The sequence below is a fragment of the Balaenoptera borealis genome (genome assembly GCF_965194805.1).
Source record: "Balaenoptera borealis genome assembly, chromosome: 3".
Taxonomy (NCBI): domain Eukaryota; kingdom Metazoa; phylum Chordata; class Mammalia; order Artiodactyla; family Balaenopteridae; genus Balaenoptera; species Balaenoptera borealis.
The window spans coordinates 119,460,294-119,477,276 of NC_138866.1; the positions used below are offsets into that span (position 1 = coordinate 119,460,294).

Below are 16,983 nucleotides of genomic sequence, written 5' to 3' on the forward strand. Positions count from 1 at the left end.
TTCCCTTCCTTCATTCTTACCAAGAAATCTTACATTCTAGCCATTGAAGTTTATTCAGTGTTCTCAGGTATTAAGTCACCTAGCTCTCTATGCTTCCCTACAGCTTTCTGAACAGACAAGATGAGATTTAGTAAACTGAACTACAATTATTTATATCTTTGCTTACTAGACTGTTAATTTATCTAAAGAAGAGATCTTGTCATTTCTATACCTCCAGCACCTAGCACAAGTGCCTAAAACACAACAGAACTGTTACACTTTTGTTGAAATAATGAATGAGAATAAATGAAAATGAATCAATGAGTGGGGCTAGGAAGACAGGTCTCATCTGCAGAAGAGAACGGGAAGGAAAAAAAGATGTGTCTAAAGTGTACTCTAAAATGAGAAGTACCTCTGAAGAAACATATATGGAAGGTAGTCACATTTTTATTTAGTAAAACTGTAAGTTTAAAAATATTAAATGGATTTACAATACTGAATTGAATTCATGTTTTAGCTCTACAAAAATCTTCCTAAAATAATAAAAGAAACATAAAACTATGAATACCATAGGACTGTCATAACTTCACTACATATACATAAGGAAAAAGTTCAAGGGAAATATAAGTATTCTAAAATATTAATAGAAAACTGTGATTTTCTTCCTGCTTTTTGCACTTTACCCTACTGTTCAAATTTTTCCACAATGAGCATGAAACAAGTATGTAAATGTGTCTTTTACGTAGAAACACAAGATCTTAGATTTATCAAATGCCTAATTTTAAAAGATATTATATACTATAAGAGAAAGAAATAATTCCAGTCATTTGAAAATGATAAATATAGTTTATCTTTCAAGTTCTGTGAGAAAACAGCTTCTTTAAAAGCACTGAGTACATCATTATACAAAAAGAGCTAGTATTAAGCTTCAAATCTGAATTTTTTAAAAAAGGAGATATAAGAGTGAAATGAAAATATTTAACAATCGATTTTTAGGATACAACTGGTAGATCTAGCAGGAAAAATTGCATAGGGAGCCACCATCATTTATTCTTGTCTAGTATTCTGTACTTTTTACTCTCTAAACACTCAACCCACCTGGCTCACTCACTCTGCTGTTTGTAAATCTTCACCTTCTCTTCTCTCACATATAATCCTATCATCCCAAGATCACAGAATCCTTATATTTCCTTACTTCCTAACTTCTGCCTTTTATTCCGCCAAACCTAATTTTCAGGCCTCTTGAAAAGCGTCACGTTCCCTTGACAGATATTACTGTAGTTCTTCCACTCCTATGGAATTCTATCTACAAGAATTCCCTACATAACTTTTCTTCCCGTTTGTCCACATCTGAGAGAGATGATTTCAAGGCTTCAAAAGAGATGCTTCTTTCACAATTTGCAAAAAAGAGCACAAATACTGTTCTCCTTTTGCCTACTCTCCCAAAGAGGTCCGGTGCCTAATCCTCCTCACCACTGGCGCTGCATGTTTCCTGCATGTGGATCCTCAAGTAATGCCTCTTGCTTACCATCATGATCTCTGAAAGAGGGTTCTGGAGGAATAGAAAAAGCAAGGGTCTTCTGGTTGTGGTGTTATCAAAGAGAACACTACACGTTCTTATCACAAGAAAAAATTATTAACTGTATGTGGTGATGAATGTTAGCTAAGCTTATTATGATAATCACTTCACTATATATACATATATCAAATCATTGTGCTATACCTAAAACTAAGAATGTTATATGTCAATTATATCTTAAAAAAAAAAAAAAGATTAATACTACAAAAATACCTTCTGGTCAGTACCAGAAACAGTAAGAACACTTCTATATTCTCAGAAAATTTTCATTCTCTGGGTCTGATTCTTATTATGTCAAGTCACCTGAATGTGAACAGTAGACTCAGACAGCATGCACTAACATAAGGAAGTGACAGGACCCTTTGCTAGAATCAAGTCTACACTTGGAATATCTTTCTCCTTTGGAGCTCTTCAAAGCTGCCACATTTCAATTGATTCTTAACTTTCCAATTATTAATACTTAACTTCTGGAAGGGCATTTCTTGCTTCTTTTGGTGTTGTCAGTTGCATAGCTCACCCCCACAGATCCACAATGATACAGAATTGCAAGTATGCAAATTTCTAACAGAGACATGCAGGTAAGTTCTTCAACAAGCTTAGATGACGCAAAATTTATAAGTACTGCCAACCACTACGAGAGCAGCAAGAAAATCCTGAAAAGACTTACAGCAAATTCAAAATTCCAAACTAAGTACATAAAATAGCAACTGATACTATTTTTAAAAATTAGAATGTTGTTTTTAAAATGCCTTTTTTAGAACCCCTGTTCAACTAGACTCATTATGAAGAAAGCACTCCACAGTTAAAAGTTTTGGAAGTACTGCACATTATATCCTAAACTTTATTTGGCTATGAAAACCTTTGTGTGTAGCATCTTTCAAGAGGATAATTTGTGAGGGTTCTATAGATTAGTAAACTTTATTTCAAATTATATTCTTCATATTATATTATCTTAAATAATACTAAATCAATACTTATGCTTAGAATTATAACAAAAATAAGTTACAAAAAAAACCCCATTTGTTATAGAAGAGGCATAACTGGATGGACTGTGAGCATATCATATTCCGAAACCCTACTCTGGGAATAGCCTAGTCAAAGATTATGCTCCATAAATCTAATTCTGTGGAAAGTACATGGTAGCAGAAACATATTTTCAAAATGACATGATCAGGATTCAACCTATTATAGTGATGGCAAATATGATTACTTACAAGTCAAGAGTCTCCTAACTGATATATGGCTGCCAGTCTTGCCCATCTCTAATCCATTCTTCTTTAGAATGCTACCAGCTATTTTTCTAAAAGAAATGATGGTGACATTCCCCTACTTCAAAACCTTTCCATAGCTCCCAAGTGCTTCAAAATGGGAAAATTCAAAATTCTTAATGCTGCACATCTGGTTCCAGTCTACCTTTCCAAACTCTTCTGCCACTTCCACACCACCTGCCCAGCTCCAGCTACACAAGGCAGTCATTATTCACAGATATCTGTTTCGTGCTTCTTTGCCTCTGGAATTGTCGTTCCCCTGTCTTCTCACCATTTGTTAAATTACTACTCATCGTTCAACACCCAACCCAAATGACTTTTCACATTGGCAATAATATAACATACTTTTCGAAAATTCATTTCACTCTTCATTTCAGCAAAGTCACCATTGTATTTAATTACGGAATAGCAATTTTTTTCATCTATGAAGACCTGAATACTATTGACTTTCATTAGTTTATTTGTAGTGAATATCCTAAAACTCACTGCTCTTTCCTAGATTCAATTCTTAGATTCAATCCCTTAGATGCTGAATGAATACCAAATACGTCCTAGACACGGTCTTGTTCTTAAGTCTGGGACTAACACCTTTTCTACAGCTAGATGCATATGCAATAGGATGTTAAGTGGGATTTTTCCTCTTGTTCCAAACTTGTGGCTAAGATCCAAAGCTGAGGATAATTAACTACCCTTTCTTCTAGCTTTAAGGAGCCAAGAGTAGTTGGTACCAGTTTCTCCTCTCAGGGCTTACTGAGAGTTTCATTTTTTTGAACCAATACTGTGATCAATATTCTAACACCTTTCCCTCAATGTAAATCTAAAAAGGCTAAAAAGAAAGAGGGGTTACTGGAATTTCAGGGAAACACAGAGTTTATGAAAAGAGGATATTCCTTCCCCTCTTACAGGAAAAAGGCAGTGTCATCACTGAATCCAGAAGGTTAAGAATCAAGGTTTGAGTTCATCTAAAAGAAAGGGAGACTGGTATTTCATTCCGTTTGGTTGTCTGTATAGGCAAAAGACTTACTGATTTGCAACTCTGTTACATGCATAGGGGAAAAGAGAAGTGGGGAAAGAGTGTGGTGGGAAGAGTCAGATAGAGAGGTAGGCAAGACTTACCCACCTTGAGTTCTTGGGAACCAAGAGGTATGAAAAATGTAACCTTTCCCCCAATGTGCTTGTAGGCCCTAGAACTGGCCACGGGAGGTAGATCTGATTGGGTAAAGTCTTGAGGCAAAAAAAAGACATACATATCAGAGTCACACGGTATGAATGCCATCCGTCAGGTTTAGCCAGAAGGTGTAACCAAAGCAAGGGGCTGCCAATGCCTAGAGCCTTCTGCTCACTGTCAGCAGGGTCAATTGGAGATACCACTTATCTTCATTTAGCCTACTGACAATGAGCTTGAATAGTAGTGCTGAACAACCGAGAAGACTGTCACCTCAATACTGGCATATCACGAAGAATTCTGCCTCTCCTATATCACTCCTCTCAGTTTCAACACCAGAGGAAGAAACAGCACAAGAAAGAGGGAGGGCAGGGACTTCCTTGGTGGTGCAGTGGTTAAGAATCCGCCTGCCAAGGCAGGGGACACGGGTTCGAGCCCTGGTCCGGGAAGATCCCACATGCCATGGAGCAACTAAGCCCGTGCGCCACAACTACCGAACCTGCGCTCTAGAGCCCGCGAGCCACAACTACTGAGCCCACGTGCCACAACTACTGAAGCCTGCGTGCCTAGAGCCCGTACTCTGCAACAAAGACAAGCCACCACAATGAGAGGCCCGCGCACCGCAACAAAGAGTAGCCCCCACTCGCCGCAACTAGAGAAAGCCCACGCGCAGCAACAAAGACCCAACGCAGACAAAATATAAATAAATAAATAAATAAATAATTTAAAAGAACAAAAACAAAAAAACCAACTCTTGGAGCCAGGTATGTTCTGGAATTTATAAATTAAAAAAAAAAAAGGAAAGAAAGAGGGAGGGCAGAAGTGTGTGACAAAAAGAACCTACTCACTCACCCCCAAAGTTTTCAGCCCCAGATTAAGGTCTAGTCTATCCTGGAAGAAAGTGATGAGTACTGGATCAAGCCTGTGACTGACATTATAATATGAAGAGATAATATGAAGAGAACTAAGTCTTAAATACTGGACTAAGACTAGAGCATTTAAAAATTATGGAATAGTCACAAGATGCTGTTAAGGTAGTTGATATCCAGTAGGAAAGGGCATTTTGACATGGTAGAGTTGGAAGGCAGTTACTAGATAAAAAGCAAAACTGACTGACATTTGTATCCCAGCAAACAGGCATCCTTAATGAACTGGTTACACATAGATGGATAGTCTTTGCAATTAGTTTCCATATATATTGGTGTTCCATCTCTCCATTCTTTTTTTTGTATGAAATCCTGGTATGAGATCTATTATACTATTATTATTTAAGTCTAGAACCAGTCCATCAATTTGCTCACTACTACTTGCAGCTACTGTCTAAAAACTGCTGAGTAGATAACAGTCATACTTCTACGTCTAGGAAGACACCATCAAAGTCACAGATAGGAATGGGCAAATAAGCATTTCTAATGATGGAGGATGCTAAAAACAGTAATAGGTTCTTATGTAATAAAGGAAGAGACTGATGAGAACAAAGCTCACAGAGCAGAAATTTGATACCTCAATGCTTTCAATGTTCACCTTTCAATGATCCAACCAAAGAAGAAATCCACAAAGAGGCTTATTTGACAAAGAGGAAAAACCAGTATATTATAAATGGACACTGTTCAACTGCATGACACAGAGGAAAGAAAATAAAGGTTCTAAAGAAAGAGAGTAAGAGAAAAGCTGATCAGGAAGTGGGACCTGAATTGGGGCTGCACATGGAGGGTGGACAGGCATGGATGATAGACAGAGCAGAACAACTCCTGGATGGATGAGAGACAATAATGTAAAGTGGCTGTGACACATTGCAATATTAATACATACCGAGACTGAATTGCGGGTAATGCTCATAAATCTAACTGCAATTAGTACAGGTTTCTGGATTAGGAAGGACATGAAAAGGAAAGCAGAAGGTTAGAATGTACATGTCATTGCCCCATTAAAGAGGTTTAATCTTTCAATGGAATGAATATATCTGTCTTCTGCAACATAAGCAAAAAAGCTCAGCTCGTCTACCTGCTTTGAAAAGTGGCTTTATAGTAAAAGGTCTCTTCCCGTCTTCCCTGGATGGGCACTGCTAACTTGGGCCTCTCAGAACTGAGTTCATAAAAATTCATACTACAGAAAGGGTTTCACTTTTAAATGGGGTTTCTGTTTTCATTTCCTGGAGAAAAGATTCTGTGTTCTGTGTTCTGTGATGAGCTTTATTTAATACCTTTACCGACTGGAGAAATTCTGTGTTTATGTTTGTTTTTAGAGAACACCCTTCATTAACTTAATCTACAGACATTTGTTGTGCACTTGCCCTGTGCCAGGCAGTTTAATAGTAAAGGAAGAAACAGAGTTACTTTAATGCTAACCTGAGTATAAACTACCAAGTATAGAGGAAGTATTGCTGGGTCTCTGCAAAAACATGGGCACAATGATGGGGAAGCCTGCTTCTCTTTAGAGATTTACTGGGGATCTGATTGGGTGTTCACTAATACAATTTTGTTTTACAATTCAGGGGAAGGGTAGTAAATGGGCAATAATTAAACTTTAATGCAGCAATAGGTTTCCTGTTATCCAGACCCTACTGATTATTGGTCAGTGTGAAATGGAGTTGTTTATATATAGGTCACCGGTTACAAAGGAAGATATTAAACAGACAAATGGGCAAATGGAAGAAATAAGTTATCATTTTTGTAAGGCTTTTTTCAAAACCTAGCAATAAGCCCTCAAAGAAATCTTTATTTGATAATAGTACACTCATAGTGGAGTTCTGTATCCTATGACTCACATTCTTGCAAGTGATTAAGTCCTCTACATCCCAGAACTATTGGCAGGACCACCAAAACTGACATGGTTGAGGTTGGGAACAGACGGTGGAAGAAAGTAGACTCAAAAGTTAGGGTGGGTTACGTTTTCATAGAAAGGACAGGAAAAGAAAACAGGGCAAATTATTAAACCACCAACATTTTACCCAAATACTTGATTTAAAAAATTCTTCATAGTTAACTGTATTCTGTGTATATAACTAAAGACAGCTCAAAGAACAAACATGAGGCATACATAGTACCCTGAGATAAGGTGACTTTTTTTTTTCACTTGTTCCATGTGAAAAAGATTCAGAGAATAATCTCTCTCTACACATCATAATGTGTACTTAAAATCTGAGGAAGGCTCCCATTTCCCCCTGTGATTCCATGTCCTACATCTTACCATTGATCTACGAATCAGTGACAGCCTGGTCTTTGCCTTATTCTCAGCAAATTCCAGGCTACTGATGTCTTTGAGACGAGCCTTATATTTATTCATTTGTTCCACAACAATCAGCTCCACACAGCTGAAACAGGAAAAGAGAAAACTGTTAAGTGCTGAAGTCAATCAAATAAATTGTAGCACCCGCAGACTATTTTTCAGCTAAGTTTAGTGGTAGATAGTTGGAGGATAAAAGAAAAATCAACATCCCTTATTTTATGAGCTCAGAGACAGGGTTTATAATGGTGGTTCACAACTTTGGCTGCACTTTAGTATCCATCTGAGGAGCAGTTATAAGTCCCAATGCCTAGGCCACACCCCCGACCAATTAAATCACTCTCTGGGAATGGGACACAAACACTAGGCTTTTTTGGGGAAAGCTCCTTTTGCAGAAAAGGTTAAGAATCACCACTCTAGAAGGAAATCAGAGGTCCATGAAAAAAGGCCAAGGTGAAATACAGGAATATTGAAGTATTAAGACCAAAGGGATTTGGAGCCATAAGACTACAGTTAGACTAGATTACAGGAAAACACAAAGTATACGTAATTTGGCAAAATGGTATTTTAAAATACATTTGTAAACTATAATCATTCCTAAAGAAAAGCCGAATTTAAAATATAAGGCCCTTCAAAACAAATGATGCTTAGTTGAATAGAACCTAAAGGAATTTTTCATCTTCAGCATAAAAAAGCCCAGTGGCACCCAGCAATCTTATTAAAAACATATGAACTTAAAAAAAAAATCATTTGCTAGGGGAATTCCCTGGCGGTCCAGTGGTTAGGACTCTGCACTTCCACTGCAGGGGGCCCGGGTTCCATCCCTGGTCGGGGAACTAAGATCCCTGCAAGATGCGCAGCACAGTCAAAAAAAAGAAAAAGAAAAAAAAAAAGAAATCATTCACTATGTTTGATATCTGGATAGTGACTACACTGACTCAGAAGTCCCTGGGGTCTTGCAGAGGTGATGGTGACTGGCCTTACGTGGTAGTCTTACTGATGTCCTGCACACTTTGTAGTGGGTCGATGGTGTCAGGGCAGCGGAGAATGCAGGGTGCAAATACAATGGCCAAAGCATTAGCAGACATTCGATTAGTGTCTTCCTGTAGAGCAATCCTAAGAAACAAAAAAAAACAAGTGGAACTAGGATGAAAAAGGAAAATTGCAGGGAGGTAGGCAGAAGAGATGAGAGAAAGAAGATCAATGACATCAACTGCATAGTACTGGAAAGATATTCCTATCAGTTGAAGGAAGATACTGTAGACTTTTCCCAAAGCTGTTCCTTTGCCTCTGGAAAGTGTACTTTTACTCTGTTCCTTGAAGCAATTCAGGCAAGCAGATAGCTGATCAAGGAAAAATTTGTGACTCACTGCCCCAGGTCACCGTTACTAGATGAACATGTCTACAGAATGTAGACACTTTAAGGCATTTTCAAACAGTTACATAAGATATTTATCCAAAGAGAAAGATGGCTTTCTTCCCAACTATTGCTAATATTTACACTCAGAAGAAGAGAGGCTACCCCTGAATTCTCTTTGGTCAGTCAATTCCTGAGCTCCATCTGAACCCTCCTCCTATGAATTAGGTTATGTCAACAGACACACAGCCCTTCTAGCTCGGGAGTTAGATAACAGGCTAGGCTACACAGTGCCACTATGAGACTGAGGTGTTACATGGCCCAAATAGGGCAGAGAAGCACCTGCCATGCAATCTAACTCAGCTGAGGATTTCTGCTCCAAGGGATCATAACCACCTGTTTGAGGCATTGACTTTATCAATAGGAAAAAAGAGATCTGTCAGTTTTTCATACGAAGGAGCTCTTCATTTGTTTAAAAGAATCCAAGAGAAACTGTTAAGTGCTCCTTTGTTTCTTGAAGTTACCTGACTAGATGAAAGATGAGGCGTTCCAGGGTATTGAGATGAGTTCGGGAGAGCTGGTCAATCACAGAGTAGACACCACGGATTGTCTCTTTCCTCTCCTGAAGGCCTGAAAGCAGTAAGAGCAGCAAATAAGAATGACTATCCTCTCTTATACACTACATATTCCTTCTGGACAGACACTAAGTAGCAAGGGAGACTGGCTCTAGGGTTGATTTTTAGGAGTTTTAGCTATACCTGTATAGCAGAAGAACAACTCACAGTTACCACTAATCTCCCTTTGCTTGAGTTCTATACTTTCTAAGCAGTCTCCTGAGTTTTAATCTATAGCCCAGTAATTCTTGATTACAGCAAGGGGCAAGAGATGCCCTAGTTTTTCAGGCATTTTGTGGCAAACCAATTCCCCATTAAAATTAATCAATTGCTATATAAGTTATAAATCAGTCTTATGGGAATTGAGGAGTCACGCCTCAGGGCCTAAACACTTCTAGGTAGGCCTTCATCAATATCCTACACATCTGTAGCACTGAAAAACTAAACCAACATGTTAGGCATGGCTTAAAATAGATAGCCAACTTTACACTGAGTTCTTGCCTAGATTCACAATTTAAATGCACATAAATCTCCTATTTAATTTTTAAATTTGTTTATAACCTCAGTCTTTCAATCTCTTTGTAAGAAGCAACTAGGTGACCTGCTCAGAAAGTTTTTAGGACACTGACATTTTAATGAGTTTCTAAAAAAGTCAACATTTGAATAGGTGAGAGTTCACTGGCAGTTTTGTATTGACTGTATTACTTTTGGATCTATATGAACTAAACCAACTGAGAGGATGGCTAAATAATCTAATATGAAGATGGCATTCCTTTCCCAAGTGCAGATCTTCCTTGAACCCAGGAAGCCTGTGCTTACCCATAGCTCGAAGAAATTCCTCATAGAGTTCAAAGGTCATGAGTGGATTGGGCAAATCACGAAGCCATTGTTTGAATACACTTGCAATGACGTGTATGTTATAGTCATCTAGGTTTACATTCTCAGCATCTATTCAGAGACAAGAGTTAGATAAGAAAGCCAAAACATGCAGAGAGTCAAATAATTCACTTTAGAAACTATCATGACTGAAAAATGCCTTCATGTTCTTAATCAAACTATCTTCTACAATCTAATTCCATGCTTTGGAACAGTGCTCCTACTGTGGTAAAGGAACAGTTGTTGTTTGTTGGTTGTTTTTCAAATGTCACGGACTGACAGATGTGTAAAATAAAGGATCACAAGTTTTCATGTCAAGGCACTGTTAAATTGCTAAAAATGTTTCTAAATGCTTTTTCTCAATTTCTGTACTTCTCTTGTAGATTGGTCTGTGAACGATACTTCTAGTAGTGATGCTTTAGATGACAAACATAAAAAAGGCCCAAAGGACAGTTTCTAAAAATCAGACTGATTTTAAGTCATTCTCAGAGATGAAATGACAGTGATAATTGAGCTTAGGAAATGTGAAGAAAATCTTTGCTCTGCTTCACTTATAAACTCCCTAGGGTTATACATGAGATGATTGGGATGATATAGGATGAATGATGCCTGTGGGTAGATTCTTGGTGACACAAAGACAAACTTTGCACCTATATGTGATTCAAAAAGTTCTATTCCTGGGAATTCCCTGGTGGTCCAGTGGTTAGAACTCCGTGCTTTCACTGCTAAGGGCCCAGGCTCAATCCTTGGACGGGGAACTAAGATCCCACAAGCGGCGGAGTGCGACCAAAAAAAAAAAAAAAAAAATCTATTCCTTTCCAATAGTGGTGAAGAGTAGAAGTTGAACATAAAGCCAAAGTCAAACCTCTGCATACATTCCAGGACTGAGGCTAGAGCTCTACACAGATACATGTTCAGTTTACTACTTATCCATTTAAGTAACTATGTCATCAATGTAGGAAGGCAAGAATATGCATCAGAAAGAGCACCACTTGGAGTCAGAATAACAGAGACTAACAGGCAATAGTTTAGATTATGGGTTAAATGCCAGCTTTGTCACTTATTGGTGGTGAGTCTTTGGGCAAGATCCTCTGTAAGCCTCAGTTTCTTCATCTGTAAACAGGGATAATAATCACTGTTTGGGAAGATTAGTACAAAGATCTGTTGTGAAAATTAATACAAAAACACCAGCACAGTGCCCTGCATCTCATCAACAGCTCATTATTCAATTTCCCTGAACCTAAATTTTCTTCTTTGTAAATTAAAGACATGATCTTACCAGACTGTTAAAAAAAGATTAAATGAGATCTGTCTGAAGTACCTAATAATGCCTGTACAAATGATATGCAATGTATGTTTGCTGAATTGACCACATAAAAACAAAGACTCTTTTGAAAGCTACAAATGATAAAACAAGCACCACAGAAAAGACTGCACTCTTCTGGCTGCAAGAAAATGATCAACATGTAATGAAAACTAAGAGCATAAGATGACCTATTTAAATAAAATTATCTGGTCTTGATTTAGAGGGCACTATCTTACCTGTATCTAGACCTTGTCGAAGCTCCTTGATTTTATTAGTTGAACCAGACTTTCGGTAAATACCTTCTGTGTATAATCCATGCATTTCAATGTAGTTTATGAGTTTTTCCACCACCAAAGGAACAGTTCGGTCTTCACTGGTCAAACGGGATAATTCAACCCCAAACTGTCGAGATGATAGCTCTGGATCATACTAAATGGAAAATAATTTTTGTTTCCAAGTACATTCAAACATTGTTAAATATGTTTATCCAATTCTTTAAGAGTAACTACTTTTTATTTTCCTCAAGTTTTACAAGCATAGTTATGAGAGCTGGGAGGAAAGGGAATTATGATAAATGCTGAGAGTATAAATATGTAAGCTGTTAGTTTCAATCCTCTTCCACTAGGAATCCTCCCGACCCCTGCCAAATAATGGGGCAGAATGGAGGCAGTGGCAACAGATTACTGTTTCCCTTTCTGTTAAAAAAAAATCTCTTCACATAAAGATGGGATGTGAGCGAAGGAGAAAGGGGATAGACTTTGTATGTTAAACATTCACCAAGTACCATTTGAAAATCTGTTGATTTAAAATGAATTAGTTGTCACTAATTTCTGAAGCATAAGAACGCTTCGGTGTTTATGTAAACTTTAGGGAAGTTTAACTGACTATTGATGTCATAGCTAAAGGCAGAGGCATATATTGTCACTATATGAATTAGGTTATTTCATATTTGCAACTAGATTCTAGCTGGGAACAGGAATATCACCTTTCTATCTCAGAGGGCTATTGTAAAAATTAAGTTACAGGTGAACATACCAAGCACAGTATCTGGTATATGGCAAATGCTTAATAAATTGTTAAAAGAAATAAAATAATGTTTGCTGCAATAATTAAAACAAAATAAACTTTAGCCAATCTTCTTCCTATTACTATGACACACACATGCACACATATAATCTATTTACTTAAATGTTATGGCTATCCCTAGGGCATTGGGAATGTTAATAGTAAGACTTGTGAAAGCAAAAAAATAAAATACTTGAAGGTATTAAACAAAAACTTCAAAATAGTTTTATTTGAAACCAACTAATCTAAAGCAAACATGCTAAAAATTTCTATTTCTTGAAATTAAGGGAAAAATTAATTTTACTATTCTCAACTGAGAAAAAGTGAACTCTGAGTTCTTATTGTAAAATCAATATATGTTTTTAGTTATTTTCTTTTTTTCTTCTGCAGGAAGGGGTGGCAGGGTGTCTTTAGTTATTCTCTATCTGAAGTAATTTCCTTGTATATTTTAAATAAAGTTTTATTGAAGTATGACACATATATAAAGTATATAAATCGTTAAGTGTACAGCTTGACAGACTTTGACAAAGTGAATGCACATTTCTTACCAGAACCCAAATCAAGAAATAGAATATAACCAGCAGTTATCTCCCTCTCAAGACCCTCCCAACTACTATGCATTTCACCTTTCACAAATAACCAGTATCTGTATTTCTATCACTATAAATTAGTCTTAACTGCTTTTGAACATTATATTAATGGTAACATATAATATGCATTCCATAAGTTAAGTTTCATTTATTTTTGAACTTTATTTATCTTTGAATAATACAGTACAATAATACAATAATACTCTTGTTTCTGGCTTCTTTCACTCAACATTATGTTTGTGAGTACCAACAGTTTAATCTCACTGCCATATGGTATTCCATTATACAAATATACCACAATTTATTTATTCATTCTACTGCTGATGGACATTCAGGTTTCTTTCAGTTTGGGGTTATTTCAAACAGTGCTGATATAAATGTTCTTTTGTCTTTTGGCACAGATATCTATGTATATCTGTTGGGTATATATCTTGGAGTGGCACTGCTAAGTCATGAGAAATGCTTATGTTCAGGTTTGATAGGTACTGCCAAATAATTTCGAGAGCTGTTAGGTTAACTCAAACTCCTACCAGTAATGTATGAACGTTCCAACTGCTTTATATCCTTGTTAAGATGTTTTTCATTTTAGCTATTCTAGTGGGTATATACCTCACTATTATTGCAATTTGCATTTCCCTGATGATTAGTGAAGTTGGTCACCTTTTCATATGTTTATTGGTCATTTGGAAATCCTCTCTTGTGAGGTGCTTGCTTAAATTATGTGCTCATTTTCCCACAGAGTTGACCATCTCTTTCTTACTGATTTGTAGATGCTTTTTAGATATTGTAGATCCAAGCTGCAAATATCTTCTTCCACTCGGTGGTTGATTTTTTTTTCCTTGAATAGTGAGTGGTTTTTGAAATTTATCTAAAACTTTTTTTGTATTTATTGAGATGACCATATTTTTTTCTTTATTAGTTCAATGTGGTGAATTACATCAACTGATTTTTGAATGATTTTTTCAAGAAAACCGATTTTTTCCATAAACCAACTTTGCATTTATGGATTAAAAACCAACTTTCTCATGAAGTCTTATTTTCATCTGTCATTAGCACAGATTCAATGTACTATAACATTTTGGTTAAGGCTTTTACATCTAAGCTTATGATATAGCCTGAACTGAAATTTTCCTTTATCCTTTTCATGATTGACTTCAAGGTTTCACTATCTTCATTCGTCAATTTGGGAAAAAAAGTACTGAAGTATTTACTCTTTACCATTCTCTGGCAGAGTCTGTAAAAGACTGGTGTTGTTTCTTCCTTAAACACTGGGAAATATTCAATGGCAAAACATCTGGGCCTGAAGATGTCTTTGTGAGAAGCTTTTTCAATTACAGATTCTATTTTAATAGATATAACTCTTTAGATTTTCTATTTTTCCTTGACTTAGTTTAACTTAGTTGTGTTTTTGTAGGAATTTGCCCGATTAATTTAAAATGTCAAATTTATTAGCATCAAGGTATCCATAATAGCCTTTTATTTTCTTTTTAATGTATGCAGTATCTGTGGTGTATGTTTTTCTTCTTGTGAATGATTTGGTTTTTTTAAAATTCTCTTTATTGATCACTCTTGCTAATAGTTTATGCATTGTCTTTTCAAAGAACTAAAATTTAGCTTTGTAGCTTTTTATCTTTTGTATAAATGTTTTTCATTTCATTTATTTCTCTTTATTATCTTCTTTCTATTGCCTTTGGGTTTAATTTGCTGGGTTTTCTTTTCCTACCTTCGAGAAATGGAAGTTTACATAATTTCTATCCTTGTATCCTTTCTAATGTGTATTATAATGTATTGTACATTAATATATTATTAATGTATATTAATATATACTTAAAGCTATAAATATTCCTCTAATCACAAATTTAGCTATACCCACACTTTTGTTGTGTCATACTTTCCTCATCATTTCATTCAAAATATTTTTCCATTTTCATTTGAGTATTGTCTAGTTATCTTTATGTTGATTTATAGCTTAATTTTATTCTGCTCAAAGAATATACTCTCAATATATTCAATCCTCTGAAATTTGTAGGGACTTGCTTAATGGCCCAACATATGATCAATTTTGTCAAATGTTCCATGTGCAGTTGAAAAGACTGTGTATTCAGGCAGTTGTAAAATGCAGGGTTCAATACACATCAAGCAGATAAGATTTTTTTTGTTTTTTTAATTAATTAATTAATTAATTTTTAAATTTTTGCCTGTGTTGGGTCTTCGTTTCTGTGCGAGGGCTTTCTCCAGTTGTGGCAAGTGGGGGCCACTCTTCATCGCGGTGCATGGGCCTCTCACTATCGTGGCCTCTCTTGTTGCGGAGCACAGGCTCCAGACGCACAGGCTCAATAGTTGTGGCTCACGGGCCTAGTTGCTCCGCGGCATGTGGGATCTTCCCAGACCAGGGCTCAAACCAGTGTCCCCTTGTTTTTTTTGGTTATTTATTTATTTATTTTATTTTTGAGATAAGATTTTTAAGCATGTTTTTTTATCAGTTGCATCCTTACTGAATTTTTGTCTTCCAGGTATTGAAGCTATAATAATAGACTCTTCTAAAGTTAGAATTTTTATAGCTCCCTGATGGCTTGACCATTTCATCATTATGAAACACCTTTACTTGAAGTAATGATTGTTGTCCTAAAGTACATTTTAACATTATTACAGCTACACCACTTTTCTATTGGTTAGTCTCTGCATGCTATATCTATCCTTTTGCTTTCAACCTTCTGTATTTTTTTTAAACATATTTAAGTATGTTTCTTGTAAATAGCATATCATTGAGATTTTTCAGTTGGTTTTATCCTAGTCTTTTTAAAAAATGATTTATGTATTTATTTATTCTGGCTGTGCCAGGTCTTAGTTGCAGCACATGGGATCTTTGTTGCAGAATGTGGGATCTTTAGTTGCGCCATGCGGACTTCTTAGTTGCAGCATGAGGGCTTCTTAGTTGCGGCATGTGGGCTTCTTAGTTGCGGCATGAGGACTCTTAGTTGCGACATGCAGGCTTCTTAGTTGCAGCATGAGGGCTTCTTAGTTGTGGCATGCGGACTTCTTAGTTGCAGCATGCATGTGGGATCTAGTTCCCTGACCAGGGATTGAACCCAGGCCCCCTGCATTGGGAGCGCGGAGTGTTACCCACTGGACATCCAGGGAAGTCCCTATCCTAGTCTTTTTTTGTTTTTAATATATATATTTTTTGGCTGCATCGGGTCATTGAGGCATGGGGAATCTTTCGTTGCAGCATGTGGTCTCTTCGTTGCGGAGCTTGGGCTTCTCTCTAGTTGTGGTGTGTGAGTTTTCTCTCTGTAGTTGTGATGTGCGGGCTTAGCTGCCCCGCAGCATGTGGGAACTTAGTTCCCTGACCAGGGATCGAACCCGCGTCCCCTGCATTGGAAGGCGGATTCTTTACCACTGGACCACCAGGGAAGTCCCTATCCTAGTCTTTTAATTGGAAGTATTTGGTATATTAACATTTAATGTAATCACCAATATATTTGGACTTATATCTATCAATCCACTATTTATTTTCTTTGACCTGATTTATGATTCTGTTTCTCTCATTTCTCATCTTCTCTTAATCAAGTATTTTTTGTTTTTCCATTTTCCCACCTTTATTAGCTTTTTAGCTATATATTCATTTGCTATTCTTTTAGTGGCTACTTTAAAGACTACAACAAATACTCATAACATATTTAAGTCAAATATATTTATTTATTTTTGGCTGCATTGGGTCTTCATTGCTGTGTGCGGGCTTTCTCTAGTTGCGATGAGTGGGGGCTACTCTTTCCTTGCGGTGCGCAGGCTTCTCGTTGCAGTGGCTTCTCTTGTTGAGGAGCACGGGCTCTAGGCATGCAGGCTTCAGTAGTTGTGGCACGCAGCCTCAGTAGTTGTGGCTCGCGGGCTCTAGAGCACAGGCTCAGTAGTTGTGGAGCACTGGCTTAGTTGCTCTGCGGCATGTGGGGTCTTCCCGG

The 16,983-nt window shown here is 36.9% G+C and overlaps 1 protein-coding gene across 13 annotated transcripts in view; it reads right to left on the reverse strand.

Annotated features, from left to right (window-relative positions):
- MYO9A (myosin IXA) overlaps nt 1–16,983 on the reverse strand; it is a 277,041-nt gene that overhangs the window by 24,046 nt on the left and 236,012 nt on the right. For 11 of the 13 annotated variants that reach the window (XM_082383557.1, XM_082383556.1, XM_082383560.1 and 8 more), the window contains 6 exons: nt 11,606–11,798; nt 10,007–10,135; nt 9,098–9,203; nt 8,201–8,332; nt 7,181–7,304; nt 5,804–5,857 (listed from right to left, as the gene is read on the reverse strand). In XM_082383557.1, coding sequence (XP_082239683.1) covers nt 5,804–5,857; nt 7,181–7,304; nt 8,201–8,332; nt 9,098–9,203; nt 10,007–10,135; nt 11,606–11,798 — 738 coding nt within the window. The remainder of the gene's footprint in view (nt 1–5,803; nt 5,858–7,180; nt 7,305–8,200; nt 8,333–9,097; nt 9,204–10,006; nt 10,136–11,605; nt 11,799–16,983) is intronic. The other 2 variants (XM_082383550.1, XM_082383559.1) reach the window with 1 other exon arrangement.